General features: G+C 34.5%; 1 protein-coding gene across 2 annotated transcripts in view; it reads right to left on the bottom strand.

Annotated features, from left to right (window-relative positions):
• Positions 1 to 15,768: 15,768 nt before the first annotated feature.
• Positions 15,769 to 18,193, bottom strand: part of LOC129242000 (serine/threonine-protein phosphatase rdgC-like) — an 82,369-nt gene continuing 79,944 nt past the window's right edge. For both annotated transcript variants that reach the window (XM_054878563.1, XM_054878564.1), the window contains exon 14: positions 15,769 to 16,614. In XM_054878563.1, coding sequence (XP_054734538.1) covers positions 16,493 to 16,614 — 122 coding nt within the window. In that variant the 3' untranslated portion in view covers positions 15,769 to 16,492. The remainder of the gene's footprint in view (positions 16,615 to 18,193) is intronic.

The raw sequence follows: 18,193 nt of genomic DNA, 5'->3' as shown, positions 1-18,193 counted from the left end.
AGTGGGGTCCTTACCCCTGTTGCAAATAAACAAGTCTTCGTTTAAAATAAAATCAAAAAGTGACTCACCTCTTGCATTTATGTTGGAACTTCCCCAACAGGTATGGTGGGAGTTTGCATCCGTCCCTACAATAACGCCGGTTTTCCTGCGCCTCGCTTCTGCCACGGCTTCCCTCAGCATCATCGGAGGTGGCTCCACCTCGTCCTCATGCGCCATATAGGCCGACATCAGCCATAGCTTCCCCGCAGGGCCCTCTAGGCTCACAGTCACAATGTCTTCATTGCTAAAATTAGGCAAAATAAATGCATTAAGTTCCTTCCTGATGAGCATACAAGATCTTGGTTTACCTAACCCGCTATGCGCCATCAGTTTATATCTTTTCGTCCTGAGTCCAGAAATGCCGCTGCTGCTCAGCCACGGTTCCTGGATCAGAACTATGTCGACTCCACCTTGTTCAAGATGGAGCAGTAGATTGGCGGACGCCGCCTTAGAATGCTGAAGATTTATCTGAAGAATAATCATCTTCGATAATCCTCTCCAGCGTCCCAAGGTCGGTGTCCTCACTTTCCGAGGCCAGAAGCCTCTCCTCCTCCGCCCTGTCGAAGAATGACCCTATGCTAATAACGGACCCTGGTCGTGAGGGAGCGTCACCAGCACTGTCAACCTCCGACGTGACGGAGTCTATCTCCATGTCCACAGGAGCTTCCTCAACTGTGGGCCCTTCTTCCTCCCGCACTTCCGGATGAGCAGTGGCATCCGCTCTGGCATCGCTTTGGTAGACCTTAAGGACTACCTTTTCGAAACCATAGCTTATAACCCCTTTTGTTTCGGCGAGAGGGCCGAGAGATTCTGCATTCAGCAGAATCAGCGCTTGCCGATATGATCTCTCGGTCTTCTCCACCATAACCACCTTCCAGTTGTGCGTGGGGAGTTTCGGGTTGCAGTAGCGGAGGATTTCCTCCATTCCCTCGGTGGTGGAGGGTTCGGAAGGAAGCCAGACACGTGCTCGCGGACGCATAGGTAGATCCTTTTTATCCACCGCTTTCAGCTTAGCTCCCTTCCATACCTCTCCCACCAAGGCCACTGCCGCCCTGTACATATTAGCCGACCGTTCGTCAGCGCAAAGAATTCTTTTGAACATGCCGTAGTGCCATCCGGCACTCTCACAGCACGGGGGGGGTCCAGGGTTTTCCCTTACTACCCTCATAAAGACAGCGGAGATGGCGGACGCTACTCTCTTCCATTCCTCCCTTGAGATGGCGCCGTCCTCTCTAGCGCTATCCATGACTCCAAGAGTGATGCGGCCTGCCTGTTTAGCGACTTCGCTAAATGATTTGGGTATGCCGCCCTCAGTCCTGGGTCGCTTTTCGAGGGAGACATCCTCCTCCTGGGACCGTTGTCTTTTTACCCCCGAATCCCCTTGTGGCGCACTCACACCCTTTCCTCTGTCCTCTTCCGCCCTCCGTAGAACCTTCCTGGCCCACTCAAGCGTCTGGGAATGTTTCTCAGATAGCTGAGAAGCATTTTGGTCGCCGTAGCGCTCCAGGATTTTGGTCGCGAGACGGAGGTCGGAGAAGGACCGCTTGCTTTGCCCTTTCTGCCGTGTAGGCTTAACAGGGGGTCCCCGAAGAGGCAACCCCGAAGCCCCCGGAAAACTGATGGAGGACCCCTTGCTGGTACTGGCCACCCCGTCCAGTACTGCTAGATTAGGAGACGCAGTCGGTTCCGCCTGCGGCCTCCTACCTACCATAAGCGGGTTCCCGCTTGTGACCCCCACATTCTTGCTGGAAGTCGGTTCCGACTTCCCCTCAGGGTCCCCCTCGTGTTCTGCTCTGCTAGTCGCTTCCGACATTTTGCTGCCACTGGGAACTTCAGCCCTCAGGGTAAGACCCCGGGAGAATTTACGGGGAGGCGATTTCGCCCCTCCTGTCCTACGAGAGATGGTTTTGGGGCTCGGTTCCGAGTTCCCGCTGCCATCCAAGGTTTTTGTCGTTTGTTTTGTTGTTTGTTTTGTTGTGTTTGTTGCGTTGGTGTTCATGTTTATATTAATTGGGTCCCCACTCGAAGCCGCTATCCAAAGCCCGTAGAAGTGTAGTCGTCCCTTAGAGGTCCCATGGTTGTCTATGCCGCAGCAGGGAGGCCATGCGAGGGTTGACGCATGCCCTCATGAGTCATGCGTTCAGAGCCAGACCGGACGCAAAGACGGGAGTCCTCTCAACCGCACCTACACCGCCAACCAAATGACGACGGGTTTGGAACGTACTCCGAGGCCTGCCAGGGTTTTAACGGGACGGGGGCGGTTACGGCATTAGCCCACCAGCCATTTCTGTTAAGTTTCACCCTAACATACTCAGGTGGCAGAATGCCGCAACCACCAGCACAGGTTCAAGAAAATTCCAAATCGTATAGAAACTAGAGAAGGTCCAAAGACGAAAGCAGGGGTCGTCACCGTTCGGTTGTCGGAAAGGCCGTTCAGGCCGCAGATCATTTGGCGCTATCCAGGGTGCACCACGCGGAGGCGATCTGCTCTACACCCCAACAACTATGGTAACAACATAATACTTTTTTTTTATATGAGAAATATACTCAATCACAATTCTTTGCCGCAACCGACTAAAGAAATCTTGCGACATGCTCAACAGCTCGAAAGTGAGCTCAACATTACCGAAACTCCCTGGCTTTATATCCGGCCCAGGACTGCCACTTCAGTAGCGTTCTCCAATCATTTATAGGGAATATTTAAACGGTTACAAGTATAACAACAATCTGACCGTATGCACAACAACTACAGTACCTCACATCATACAGGCAGGCTTTTAACGACATTCACCAAATGTAAGGGTATCAACTTTATGAACTCAGGCTACTAGAGTTATTGGAGTTGAACTAGTACTGCCTCAGCTACCTCCTTAGATACGCGCTAATCTTGAGCAAATATGTTCTGAATATCGTATCTACTTATTCAGAATTGCCCCGAACATACAAGAATGATAGAGAACAAGGTTTGACCATCCGAAGTAAAATTGCGGAAGTAACTTTGGCTACTAGGTCATAGGGAACTGAACAGTACGGTTATGCCCACTCATTTCATATTTATGTCGTGCACGGACTGCAACCATTTAGCTGGCATAGACGAGTATGTATTTAGATGATATAGGCATTTCTGAATTTGCCAGAATTTTTAGTTCACTGCTAAGAATTAGGCGAGTTATTTATGTACATTTATGGTTTACAAAAATTCGCATTTACAAAGCCTTTATTTAATTTGTGAAAACAGGGAAGCGCGAAAGGCGGCTATCAATCAAATGTTGCATAGTATGATAGAAATGTTGCCTCCACCTACACTACCATTGAAACTTCTTGCTACATTTCCTGAAAACTTAAGAAAACCTAAACAAATCTGTTACAGCCTGTATTTACTAACTTCGTACCTATTTGCCCTCTACGAAAATTAGCTACTAGTTAATAGACACGCACTTAGGTGTAGACTTTTAAGAAAATATCAGCAAAAGAAAAACAAAATAAATTATTAACAATAAAATGTATAAAAAACACGAAAAAAGATAAAGAAATCATAAAGTAACTAAATATTATATACATAAATATGTATAAGAGCATAAATTATACGATAATGAAATATGAAAATCAAAAAAATTAGCAACTAATATGGAATTTACTAAATGTGTTTCAAAATTAGCACTAATTGGGTTTTTGTTAAAATTGAAAATACAAAATAGATTATACGCTTAAATTGCATTTAATTGTTTTGGAATTTAAAATAAATTAAATTTTTCTGTACTGATGCAAAATTGATTGGCAGCATTCGGCAACATAAAAATATTTCGTTTCGAATTTTTTCGTTTTTTTTTCTATTAATGACGTGTATCCTATACAAGGTGGAAAAACATCAAGAAGCTCAGCCAAACACCAAATAAATGGTGTAAGCGCTAATAATATATATACAAGGTGTTGCCACTAATGAGACTGATTTGTTTTTTTGCGATTTGGTGGTTTTAATGTCAAAGTGAACGGCTGATTTGTTATTGTTTCGTTTGCTTACTTACTTATTAAAATTTTAACATTCTAAGCGACAAATTTCAAAACTACTTATTCTAGAGACTTCACCTTGTATAAATATACAGGGTGATCAATTTAAAGGTCTCGGATTTTAAATTCAAATAAAACAACAACAATTGAAATTGATTGGCACTCCTTATTATTTTTGTGTAGAACCATTCATGACATTTATTTTTTAAAGATAGTCTCTTGCCCGCAACAGCGTAAACACAAATTTTGAAAGACTCGCTGGAGAACTTCGATCGGTATCTCGTGAATAACTTTAGTAATGTGGCTTTCAATGCCCAATCGAAGCTGATTTCTCCAACAAGGGTTCAGATTTTACATACCCGCACAAATAAAAGTCCAAACGTGTGATATCACACGATCTTGGTGGCCAACCCACTGAAATTAGAGCTCACCGAAACGACGACTGGTAAATCCATTTTTTACGCACTGCATGACAAACAGCGCCGTCTTGTGGGAGCCAAATGCTATGGAGGTCACGGGCTTTAATTTTCAGCATCAAAAAGTCGTTTATCATGGCGCGACAGCGTTCGCCATTCATTGTCACATTGGCGCCATCCTCGTCTTTGAAGAAATATGGGCCGATAATACCTCCAGCCCATGAGTCGGGCCAAACGGTTGTTTTCAATTGATGTAGTGGCTATTCTTGAATGGCTTCGGGTTGCTCTTTAGCCCAAATACGGCAATTTTGCTTATTGACGTAACCATTAAGCCAAAAATGGGCCTCATCTCTGAACACCATAAGTTGGCCTGAGCTCGCGATGAACACTTCGCAGATTTTCGACTTTCATAATACGAATAATGGTATGATTTGTAAACATTATAGAGGCGCAAGTCACGCCTGACCTGTCAAAAAACCCCTATTGGGAACATGACCTCCAATCTGATCACCCTTCTCTGCTCGCTATCTCTAGGCTCTGTTCACTTGGCGAAAAATTTGCAAGTGAAAGCAACAACAAAGGTATAGAGCAAGATTCGTCACATGCGGGTATGGTTATAGCTCATAAAACTGGCATAACTCACTATTTTCACTGCTGCCAACTCTCTTTGTAGGGAGTTTCATACATGGCCGCGTTCATACAAGGAGGCTTTTGTTGCTCCAACATTTCGAATTCTCTTTTCGTGTTGTTCGCCGTGTTCACGCACCTTGCAATTATTTGTTTTTAGTGTCCAGCCAATAACAACATTGGGAAGAACAAGAATAGAAAGGGTGCTGACAGAGTACAAGCATCATAGGTAACGAGCTGAAGCAACAAATGTTTACCTGCATGAACGCCGTCTTACTAATACTCATTAAGTGTTTCCAGGCAAATATGTACATTTTTTTGGCAGCTCCTCTCCAGAACTATCAACTTGTGTTTATTTATACCAGTTGCTGCATCTATTCGCAACTTGCTAACGTTTGGCGAAGCGAAGGGTACAATTATAGCATAAATACATGAAATTCGCCTTGACTGTGAAGCACAGCTTCTCTACGACCCTTCCATTGGCAACAAAAACTAAATATTTCGTGAAAGTTTACTAAATTTTAAAATTTTTGTATATTTTAACTAATATTAAGCAGTAGCAAATTAAAATTTTAAATTTTTTTTAATATATTTTAAAATTGATATATCAGCTAAAAATTAAATATGTAAATTAATTTGATTTGTTCAAAAATGTTGCGGCCTTGTGATGTTCAGTTTTTAAAAAGAAAGCGCTCCGAGTTTTCATCAGAATTTTCTAGTCAATTTTATTTCATATTTATATTTAAGTTATTTTATTTAAGCTCTGTAAAAATTTGTAATAATAAATAAAAATAAAAAAAATTAAATAATTCATAATCACTAACTAACTACTATACAAGCATACATACATATATAAGAAAAATTGTTAGCGATATTTTAACAAATAGCGATTTTTTTAATTAAGTTAACTGTTTTTAAATATTTGCAATATTCGCCATACTTTTTACTCATAATGAGTTGCTTTTAACCGAGTAGAAATCCTATTTATTTTTAGCATTTAAGAATGTAAATGTATGCGTGTGCTTGCTGCGTAATGCATAACAGTTGTAAATAATTTTGACACACATGCATACATACATACATTAATAATATGTAAAATTACTATTAAAAAATAAATACTATTTATTGATGAAATAAATAACCGAAAGAAATTTCATGACTTTTCTTATGCTACAGCGTAAAGCTGTCAAACGTATGTTTAAGCTTACCAAAACATACGCGTACACTAATATGTGAGTGGTTTCTGGTTTTCTTGGTAAGCTTTATTTGCGAGCTTTATTGCTAAAACTCAAGCTTTTAGTACTAATTGTGCGACTAAAGCTTCTAGCAGTAGGTGAGTGCTTTTCTGAAAGCTATGTAGGGAAGAGCTTTTGCATACCATTTTTCTTACTTAAGGTTACCAGAATTACGAAGTAGGACATACAAACTCCTAGCAGGGTTTCCTAAAATCCCATATTAGAGAATCTTTAAAGGATTAGGGTGGTGAGAATTTCAGAAAATTGGATTTCTTTTTTTTTTTGCAGTATAATACAATATCTTAATAATAAGTATCTCTATAATATCTTTTTTTCTTAAAGTATAATATCTTCAAAATATTGTGTGACAATTTTAAGTGAATCCGACAAATATGATACTTCTCGAGTTAATTAACAATTAACAAATTTCGCTCTGGCGCTCCGGTAATCGACAGCAATACTTTAAATGCGTTTTTCTCGAAACCATGTTTTTTGAACTGGTGATCACTGTAACTTAAAAACCGCTTGGTAGATTTGAATAAAATTTATACTGCTTTTGAAAAACATAAAAATCTCGTGCTTGGCCGAAGGATTTTTTTCTTTTCAAACACTTAAACATTGATTTGTCGGTTTTTTTTCTCGAAAATCTGAAAAATATTTCCTTAATTATGAAAAAAAAAGTTTCGATCAGACGCAAGATTATCTATTAATAGAACTAATTTCTCTTATCCAATTGATTTTAGATGAATCTCCAAGGACTTGTGATGATCACCGCAAGGGATTTCTGGAGAAACAGGCTCCACACAAACAGCGATAAATTTTACAATTATTAATTTTTTCTTTTTTTTTTTGAAAGTTCTTTAAACTCAAATCGAAACGTGATGCTATGTTTTTTGTTTGTAAAATAAAGCAATTGACTAGCAAAAAAAAATATTGAAAATCATCATTCAACCTCTGACTACCCCTAACCCCTTAATTAAAATTCTTGTAAACTAGAAACCTTGACAGTAACCCCTTGGACAGAATTGCAGTGGACAGCGGGTAACGGTTTGACGGCTACCTGTTGTGAAAATTAGAACATATTTAATAACATAAAAATCCTTAGAATTGGTGGAGATACATTTTTTTGCTTTCAGTTGTTTTTACACCGGCAAAATAATTAGATTCATTTCCATTTTCAATTAAGGGTTGAAAACTCGGATTACTTCGGTTAAAGTCAAATGGCTCCATTAGCATTTCTCCGAATTGCTTCAAATTTTGACACGGCATTTAGGAAGTGTCATGCTTTTGAAGAAAGTAAAAAACTAGAAATCGATTTTTCAAAAAAAAAATCCATAAAATTCATTTCAATTTTTATTTACTCTAAATTTCACCACCTGGGCCATTTCGGTCAAAGTCATATGGCTCCGAAAGTATTTAGCTGGATTGCTTGAAATTTTTACACAGCATTTGGGAAGTGTTATTTTTGGTCGTAACATTGCTACAGCAGTGATACCCTAAGATCAATGGGAAAATTTTGGTATATTTACTGTTCTTTACCTACTTCTTCTACTTTACCTTCTTAGCCTTACCTATGCACACTATATGAAGTCTCAGAAGAACCATTTCCAATGAAAACAAATTTAATAAAACAAGCATTACTTTTTGTCAATAATTCAATTTGTTAAACATTTTATTTAAAATAACTATATTAAACATTTTTATTTCATAAAATTTCTTAACTAAACTAAACTAAAAGATTAACTAAAGATTTTCGGAGAGTGCAGCTTAAATGATAGCTTTGAGGCTAGGAGAGCTATTTAGTGATTATCTTTTAGAAAATGCATTTTGTTTTCGAAAAATAAAAACAAAAGTTTTTGTTGTAGTTTTGTATATTCACTTTAATGCTGCATCAATGAGAAACTGCTATTAATGTGAATTGATTTTTTATGATAATATAATTTGATTAACTAACATCCATTTAATTTTAATAAAACCACTGAGGCAAATAGCGTTGGATTTTAAATTTCTTTTTAAGTACACATATAAATATTCAATTATGTATCTTTTTATGCATCTTTTTTTTCTTAGGCATCCAAATATGCCTTGAGAATGCTATTAGTTTATATTTAATTGTATCAGAATAGGACTTTTTTCAATATAATATGAAGTTTTGCGGAATGACGTTGTTTTCCTTGTGATTTACGTGCTCCTATATTACATAAATCATTTTCTTAAATTTCTCTTTTTCTTAAGTTTTTTAAATTTCATTAAATTATCATGTTGCGATAGCTTTAAATATCTTAACCATAGTTTAGTTTTTACTTAAATAATTTTCTAATTTAATGTAAATGTGAGTAAGTGTGTGTTGCTTGTGTATGCACTTTTATAACTTTTAGTTAGTTATGCTTTGCTGTTTTTGTTTCATTTGATTGTTCCCTTTTTTTTGTTTTTTTACTTTTTTTTTCTTGAGTTGTTCAATGCTTTGCATGAGTTACATGAGTTATTACATTAATTTATTTAATTTATTTATTTATAAATTTTTTTCATTAGTCTTAGTTTAAATTAATTTAATCTTATTTTGTTTTCTTGTGTTTTATTATATTTAATTTTTTTCTGTTTAGCTTTTTTTATAGCATATTTCCATATAATTTATCTCTCTTTTATTTTATTTTTTGTTTATGATTTTATTTCATTATATTTAGTCTAAATTGATTTATTTTGCTTTTTTATGTTTCAATATATTTAATTTTTTATTATATCTTATTTTTAATTTTTTTCATTTAATTAATCCTTGTTTTATTAATTTATTATATTATTATTTTATTTATAAATTTAATTCCATTGCTGCTGGAGTGACAGTCCTTGGCCGGATATAAATCCGGGTCGTTTCGGTAACGTAGAACCGGTGTCGGTCCTCATAAAACTCTCTATATTCAATGCTGCCAGTTTCTGATTTTATGCTAATTACTAATACTCATTAAGTACTTCGAAGCAAATGCCTTTTCCAGTGCTACCTAAGAGTATTTAATTATGCCGGTGGCTTATCTATTCGCCTTCGCTAACGTAGACTGTCGGGGGAACGCATGTGTATTTTATTCAGCTTTATTTTATTTGATTTTAATTTTTATTTTGTTTTTTAGCTTAATTCATTTGATTTTGGTTTAGTTTATTTAATTTTTTGTTTTATTTATTTACTTATTAATTTTTATTTAATTTTTTATTTTGTATTATTTATTTATTTATATTTCATTTATCTTTTAACAAATTGGTTTATTGCTTTTTATTTTCCTTTATTTAATTTAATTTTTTTATTTTGCTTTATTTTATTTTCACATTTTTATTTCTTAAATTTAATTTATTTAACTGCATTCAATTTAGTTTAATTTAATTTTATTTTGTTTTACTTCATTTAATATAGTTTTATTTTATTTGGCTGTATTTATTAAAATTTAAAATTATTTGGCTGTATTTATAAAATTTATTATTTAATTTTCTTACTTAAATTTATTTTTTTATTTTATGTTTTAATTTTTTATTTCAATTTAATCGATTTTATCTCATTTAGTTTATTTTAGTTTTTTTTCAGTTTATTAAATATAACTTTATCTTATTTAATTTTTATGTTTTCATTACATTTTATTTAATTTTGTTTCTATCTTATTTTTGCATATTTTATCTTAATTTTAATTTTTTTCATATAATTTAAATTTTTTTTATTTTTCTAGTGAAATTTTCTGCAGCTTCAAATCATAGTTTCTTTAAATACTTAAGTTAATTGAATTCTAATTTACTTCATTGTTTTGTTTTCCCCAACTAACTCACTGACCCAAATGATGTGTATTAATGCTATTAAAGCCTTTTTACCATATTTCAGCTGCTCACCGATTTATGCCCACGACCTCAATTCCCTAATGCCAAGCACTGTGTTTTTCATTTACATAAGCAAGTTGGGTATACTTGCATATATATCATATATATTGACATATATATTTAATCTTAGTTGTATTTTGAAATTTGACATGCCTTATTAATATGTTTCTTTTTTATACTGTATTCAAATTTTGTATATAAAAATGTTTAGTAGCTTTAAATGCTTAAATTCTTTGATTTTTAGTAATGTTTCAAAAATTGGTTATGCCACATTTGGGTTAATCAGAAGAGGTGCCAAAAATACATACATATAAACGTACCTTGCAATAGCATTTTAAAATTGCATAGAAATATTTTTTTGTTTTTGTTTACTTATAATTTTTCAGGTTCACAGGTGAGTACTTTTCTTCTAATTGTGGGTAAATTTTCTTCATGTACCTATTCATTATATGATTTCAAATATCTTTTTTGTATTCATAACTACCTTAAGCAAATTCGTCCAATATCAAAAACTTTTAATTTTAGAAAAATGTTTAGTTTTTGTATTCCTTTATAGGGCTCAATTTTTCTTTTTTTCGAACTAATGAGTTTAAAGCTTTTCGATGGTAGGTTTTTAGTTTATGTATCAATAAGAAGGTATGCGATTATTTTGCATTTTAAGTGGTTATTTAATAATATACACAAATTGAAATATATGGTGGATGATTATTCGTGTTTGTAGATGTGTGTACGGTTAAGTGCAAGTTTGGGTGCAAAATTATTCGATTCAAAGTGTTTCGCTTAATATTGCAATATTGTTTTAGTATAAAAGATGAAAAGAGTATGATTGAGAAATGTCGATTGGTTCGCATATACACATACATACATGTACATATGTATGTTGTTGTGTTATAAATATATTGATAGTTTTGAGAAATCATTTTGTTTTTCATATTAGTCTTTGGCAAGGAAGTGTATACTGGAGCTTCCGAGGAGCTTCAGTTTGACGATGGGCCAGACGATAGACAAGACGATAAATATGAAATTTGCCGTATCTGTATTTAGAATATATTAAAAGTGTATTCTAAGCAAGCTTGTTAAATGCTTTTTTTTATTTTAATACAAAATTTCTTGTTAAGGGGAAACCGCTTTCGGTTAAAAATTTGATTTGACTATTATTACTTCTGAGCCGTTAGACTCACAAGTTGTCACTAGCTAATAAAATAATATATTTGAAGGTTTATATTGCATGGTTGGGAAAAGTTTTGATTATCATGGAAAATTTTCAAAGTTAAGAAAATCGTAAAAATTCCAGGAATTTATTTTCAGTGCTTTAATTAATAAGCTTTTTATTAAAAGCCTATAAGAAACTTGTAGTTTCATAGAATAAATTGTTATATGAATAAGTATGAAAAAACAATAAAGGATTTCTAAATAAAACCAGCTTCTCTATTTGTTAACAGTTTTTTAAATTTTCTTAGAATAAATAAAATAGAAATAAATTTTTTACGAATAAAGAATCGGAATAATCTTATTGTAAAAAAATATATTATACTATATTATTTTGATAAATTTCACAAATTGTATTGAATTGAATACTAAAATATTTCCAAGTAATTTTTTTGGAAGTAATTTTTTTTTATTTGTTGTTTGATACATTTTCAAACAAGGTTAGATATGTGATCAAAAAATTTTGCGTGGAAAATATTTTTTTTCCTTTTCTATTTAAAAAAAATTCGTGTTTTTGTTAATTTCTAGAAATTAAAGCATTAAAAGATTTCGAAATAAAGCCATTTCATCTATTCCTTAGCCATTTAATCGCATAAAAATTGCAAAATATCAAACAATTTTTTAAAGTTTTTCTATGCGACTAATTTTTGTTTTTAATTTGATAAAAAAGTATAATTATTTGATAAAATTAGAAAATTTGCAAAATGTTGAAATATTCTCCAACAAAGCCAGAATCTCTGTAACGTTATAATATTTTTGGGAGGAGTTTTTTTGTGTAAAAATGTCAGATATTTTGCTAAATTTCAGATATATTCAAAATATTACAATATTTTGAAATAAAATATTTCTAAATAATTTTTTTAATGAAATAGAATTCCTTGATAAATTTCAGAAGTTTTCAGAGCAAAACATATTTCTTACTAATGATGGATAGAAAAAAAATTAAGTTTCCGAAATTTTCAAGATAGTAATAGATCTTGTCTTGAACAGACAAGCCGTGGAGCGCGTAAAGGTCAAAATGAAGATTTCCATTACTCAAAACCATTTTCTTGTTTTTATTTAGTAAAAAAGTTATTCTAAAGCAAAGCCGGATGATTAATTTTGAGCCACCTTGTAAAAAATTCACTTCAACATTCAAATTATGCACTTCCTTATTTATCCCTACTAATATTATAAATGTGATTGTAAGTTTGTTTGTTACGCTTTCACACCAAAACTACTTAACCGATTATTACGAAACTTTGTACACATGTTTTTGGAGGTGATAGAAGTAACATAGGAATATGGATATCAAATGAAAGCTGTTGATAAGTGCTTTAATACGGGGTAATTTTCATACCTATTGATGACTAGGGTCTCGAAATATATGCCAAAACGTGGACCCGCCGTGTCTTTGAACCGAATTAAACCAAACTTACACACATTGTTAAGTAGGTATTGAAGATTATTTCCGTATAGTTTGCATACCTATTGGTAGATAGGGTCTCGAGATATAGGTCAAAACGTGGACCCGGGTAACCTTCGGATGTGTATGTACAATATGGGTATCAAATGGAAGCTGTTGGTGAATTCTTTAGTACAGAATATTTTTCATGCCGCTCCGTGACTGGGGTCTCGAGATATAGGTCAAAACGTGGACCCGGGTAACCTTTGGTTGTGTATGTACAATATGGGTATCAAATGAAAGCTGTTGATAAGTGCTTTAATACGGGGTAATTTTCATACCTATTGATGACTAGGGTCTCGAAATATATACCAAAACGTGGACCCGCCGTGTCTTTGAACCGAATTAAACCAAACTTACACACATTGTTAAGTAGGTATTGAAGATTATGTTCGTATAGTTTGCATACCTATTGGTAGATAGGGTCTCGAGATATAGGTCAAAACGTGGACCCGGGTAACCTTCGGATGTGTATGTACAATATGGGTATCAAATGGAAGCTGTTGGTGAATTCTTTAGTACAGAATATTTTTCATGCCGCTTCGTGACTGGGGTCTCGAGATATAGGTCAAAACGTGGACCCGGGTAACCTTTGGTTGTGTATGTACAATATGGGTATCAAATGAAAGCTGTTGATAAGTGCTTTAATACGGGGTAATTTTCATACCTATTGATGACTAGGGTCTCGAAATATATGCCAACATATGGACCTGCCGTGCCTTTGCACCGAATTAAACCAAACTTACACACATTGTTAAGTAAGTATTGAAAATGGGTTTCGTAAAGTTTGGTTGTAATTCGGCACACCGGCAACGCGTACAGCGTTCTTTTGAACCAGCCATAATGTCGTTTACTTTTTTAACGCTTGGGGCGGAACTGAACTGTCAAATTGACAGTGTGAGTTACAATGTGTCAATATTTCTTTCTGATTTGGACGCCATAAGAAGAAGACGTAAGTGCAAAGTGTAAACATTTTTTGTGAATTTTTTTGGAGTGGATTTTGAAACAGTGAATAATTTCTTACGAAATTTGAGAATTTAATGTGAAATCAGAATGTTCAAATGAAATTATGTTTTATGGATTTATTTTTTCGGTTCATATGCGATAAGCTACGATACACCATGAGTGAAAAAAAGGTAAAAAAAAATGAAAAAACAAAAGAAATTGTTAAAGGATGCAAAAGAAGAGAACGAAAAATGCGTAACTTTGATGAAAAAATTAATTGTCTTATCATGCAAATTGTCAACAATTTTCAGAAGAAAAGAGATGATTTAAGAAAATCACAACAAAATAAAATAATCCTGACCATGTGGACTTGGGCTTTTAAACACATATGCATCGAAAATATAATCCACAAAATTGAAAAAAAAAACATGTTTTAAAATCTCAGAATACCATAATTACAATCATGTTTATTACAGTAGAAACGCCAAGGCAATCACGTAATCATATTGGTCGGTCGACAAATAATAATAGGCGCATGAGAAATGCCCGGAATAACGCGACATCAGAAGAACGTCAAGAACAAAATGAAGTAGTCAAACGATTGATGAATAATGTTATCCAAGCAACTATTTTAATTGGCAAATTCAAGAATGAAGACGTTCTAATACCAAGAATTCCAATGATTCCACCTGAATTGACATTTGAATTCAAGCGTTTGCAACTGCCCATTCGTTTAGCATTTGCAATAACTATCAATAAATCACAAGGGCAAACTTTAGATATATGCAGTATTCACCCATGGTCAACTATACGTTGGCTGTTCACGTGTTGGGAAGCCAACAACATCATATATTTACTCAAAAACAAATAGAAAAACAAAAAATATTGTTTATGCCAAAGCGCTTGAATAAAGAATAAAGAAATAAATAATATGAAAACCATATCTTTTCTGTTCTAAACCATATCTATTCTATTTTACTGTGCCCAGCGAAGCGGGCCGGGTTTGCTAGTCTCTTATAAAATAATAAAAAAATTGATTATAAAAAAAAAGATTAAAAAGTTTAAACATTTTGATGGAATTTTATATTGTAGAATTTCTCTAAATTGTGTATAAAGTTTCAGAGTTTGCTTTATATGGTTTTGATTAAAAATGAAAATAATTGAAAAAACAAAAGATTAAAAAAATCATTCGAGTCAAATTGTCAGTATTGCAGTCATTGCATTTATTAAAGAAAACCATCATGCACGCCTCTGTACAAGTTAAGCATAAATAACTCTAGCGCATCTCATGCAGTTGCTATGCAAGTGTGAGTCGACTGCTGACGGAGCGAGTGCAGTTAACAGTGAACATCATACGCACCGCTGCAGTTGCTATGCAAGTGTGAGTCGACTGCTGAGAAAGCGAGTGCAGTTGCTATGCAGGTGTGGGTCGACTGCTGAGGGAGCGAGTGCAGTTAACAGCGATCATCATACGCACCGTTGCAGTTACTATGCAAGTCTAACTCCGACTGCTGAGGGAGCGAGTGCAGTTAACAGCGAACATCATACGCACCGCTGCAGTTGCTATGCAAGTGTGAGTCGACTGCTGAGGGAGCGAGTGCAGTTAACAGCGAACATCATACGCACCGCTGCAGTTGCTACGCAAGTGTGAGTCGACTGCTGTGAGAGCGACCAGAGCAGTGAACAGCAAAGAAGAATTCAGAGTGAAGTTCGCCTTCAGCCAGTTAGAATTGATTAATGGGAGTTCTATTGCAAACGGACCAATTAGAGATCGCTACGGTTGCTAAAGCTAGGTTTACTAAGTATCATATATAATATTTTTGTGAATTATTATTCCTAATAAATAAATATTTTATAATTTATATTAATGTGTACGGTATTTGTATTAATAATTTTTCTAAATTAGTTTAGTCTAGTAATTGAGGCATTTTAATATTTTATTTATAAGCCGAAATTAGTTTTCAAATTACATTTTTTGACTTAGAGCCGCAAAGCTATTATAAAAAAACGAAATAAACGATATACATATTTTATTCATTAATAAATTGGTTATATTTTAAAACAATTCCTTAGCTAACAAATGAGTTATACAGAGTACTTATATGTATATAGCAGTTGGACGGAGTAAGAATCTATTACATGAAGCAAGCAGCTTTCCTTAAAATATATATTAATTAAAAATTCTAAAATATACAAGTTTAGTAACTAAAGAAGATCAAATATCGCATCAAGCGCTCAATATTTCGATGGTTCTGTGCAATAACGGCACAACTCGAATTTTAATAATTTTTGGTGGAGCCAATTCAAGTTTTGGCGTTTCATAATTTAGCAATAGTAAATATTTTTGTTTTAGAAAAATTGCCACCACGTCGTATTGGTAACAAATAAACATATTTCGATGCTTCACAGAAAATTATAGATATTTATCAACTTAATTTGCTATTTAATTGAAATACATGAAATTTTGAGTTATTTTGTGATTGCATAGAACCAGCGACGCATAACCAATTTTTTGGCTGTTGCTTAGCTAAATCAAATATTTTATGTATTAAAATATATCAATATTATATAATTATGTATATTTCATATTACTTCTTCTTTTAAGGAATTTCAATTAATTTTATTTTTACAACTATTGCTGTTAAACTACGGTTAGTTAATTTAAAAAACGAAAACTCTTTATGAATGTGAAAGTATTAGTAGTCGCCTAGTGTGGCTTATTTTTTGTCAGGGTGTGTGGTTGACACATGATCCCTAGGATCGATATCGACTTCGGTGTCTTCAATCTTATGAAGCGTCAAAGTTTCTGCAAGTTCAGCAACACGCAATGAACTGTGAGCTAAAAATATATAAAAAAGGGTTGTAAGATTATGAAAAACAAATACATTTTTTCTTAAGAGAATATGTGTTTAAGTGTTACAAAATGTATTGCAAGCTAACTTTTTTATAAGAAAGTACTGCAAAACAGTATCGTTTTGGGTGTTTATGAATTGCTCAATTTGAAAAATTTTATCGCCAGAAAAATATTGTTTCAGACTCTCCTAATTTCTGTGAGATCTTCGACATGCCATGTTGCCCAATTCTGACCAATTCAGATTCTGACAGATTCAGATCTAAACTTCCAGACGGCCAATCTTGTGCAGTTATGAACCCAGTAATTTTGATTTTTAGCCGCTGCTGTGTGGTTTTGCATTATGGGCTGAAGCGCAATCTTGCTGGAAGATCCAATGCTCCCCGTTGAAGAGAGTATTGCTCAACTGCTTCACCACGCCTTCTAAAAAATCTTCCTGGTACACTTTTGCCCCGATCTTAATCCCTTTTTCGCAGATATGAAAAGATGTAATGCCTGTACAAGACACTCTCCACCAAATCATTACGGAGGCTGGATGGTAAGCACGCTGAACCCTTGGAACAACATTTTTCGCGTCTTTAGAAGTTTTAGCATAGATGCCGTTTTGCTTATTAAAAACTTCTTCAACAGTGAACATTTTCTCATCTGTGAAAATAATATTTTCATGGCTGTTGGCCGCGTGCCACCGAAGAAGCTGCTTACATCCGACGAGACTAATTTTTTTCAAGCGCCTTGCGAAAAGATGACCAGTTCAATGACGGAAGGCGTTCATGTGGAGATCATCTTTAATTAGTCTTGATACAATCGATACATTGATTTCTCTGTACATGACTTTCTGCTCTCCAAGGAATTTCTGCGAATTCTTTATGGTCTGCGGCTTTTATGGCTGGACTGGTTCGAACCACACGAAGGCGACCATTTCTTTTCCCGTTTGTCACCTCAGACGTTTGGGAAAACCGGTTGATTGTGCGGTAAACAAACCACCTCGAAATATTAAGTTTTTTCAGCTATTCGTAAATCTCACTTGCATTTTTAGCACACTTTTGTAATGCAATCACTGCAATGCGATCAAATATGCGATCCTTGCTCTACACTCCATTGTTAGCAAGCGAAATTTGCAGCGAAGCTGAGTATAATTTATGAGTACGCAATGCATATGAAGAAAAGCAAAAATAATGGAACTTTTTTTGCGAATTCCTTCTGGCCATATGCATTGTAAAATTTGCCACGGAATTTAGGGCAAGACTAAGTAATCAACACTCGTAAATCTAATGTTAAACTGCTGTTTTATTAAATCTCTAACGATTTTGTTTGGTAAGTTTGCTATTTCAAGCGTTAGGCATTTAGCATTTTCGATTCCTCATTTAATTCTTAGCTCTTGAGAACAACAAAAATACAGTGCTAGGAAAGTGACGTCACTGCCAGAAAATAACTTTTTTATTACTTCTGTCTTACGTGAACTGTTGCGCTGAGTTTCGTTGCATGAGCCCTCTGATCCGTAAAACTTATTGCTAACAAATACACTATGGAGTTTCGTATGAATGACTGAGAGTGGTCATGCTTGTAC

The sequence above is a fragment of the Anastrepha obliqua genome, chromosome 3, assembly GCF_027943255.1.
Source record: "Anastrepha obliqua isolate idAnaObli1 chromosome 3, idAnaObli1_1.0, whole genome shotgun sequence".
In the NCBI taxonomy this organism is placed as follows: domain Eukaryota; kingdom Metazoa; phylum Arthropoda; class Insecta; order Diptera; family Tephritidae; genus Anastrepha; species Anastrepha obliqua.
This window is presented reverse-complemented; position numbering and strand designations above follow the sequence as displayed.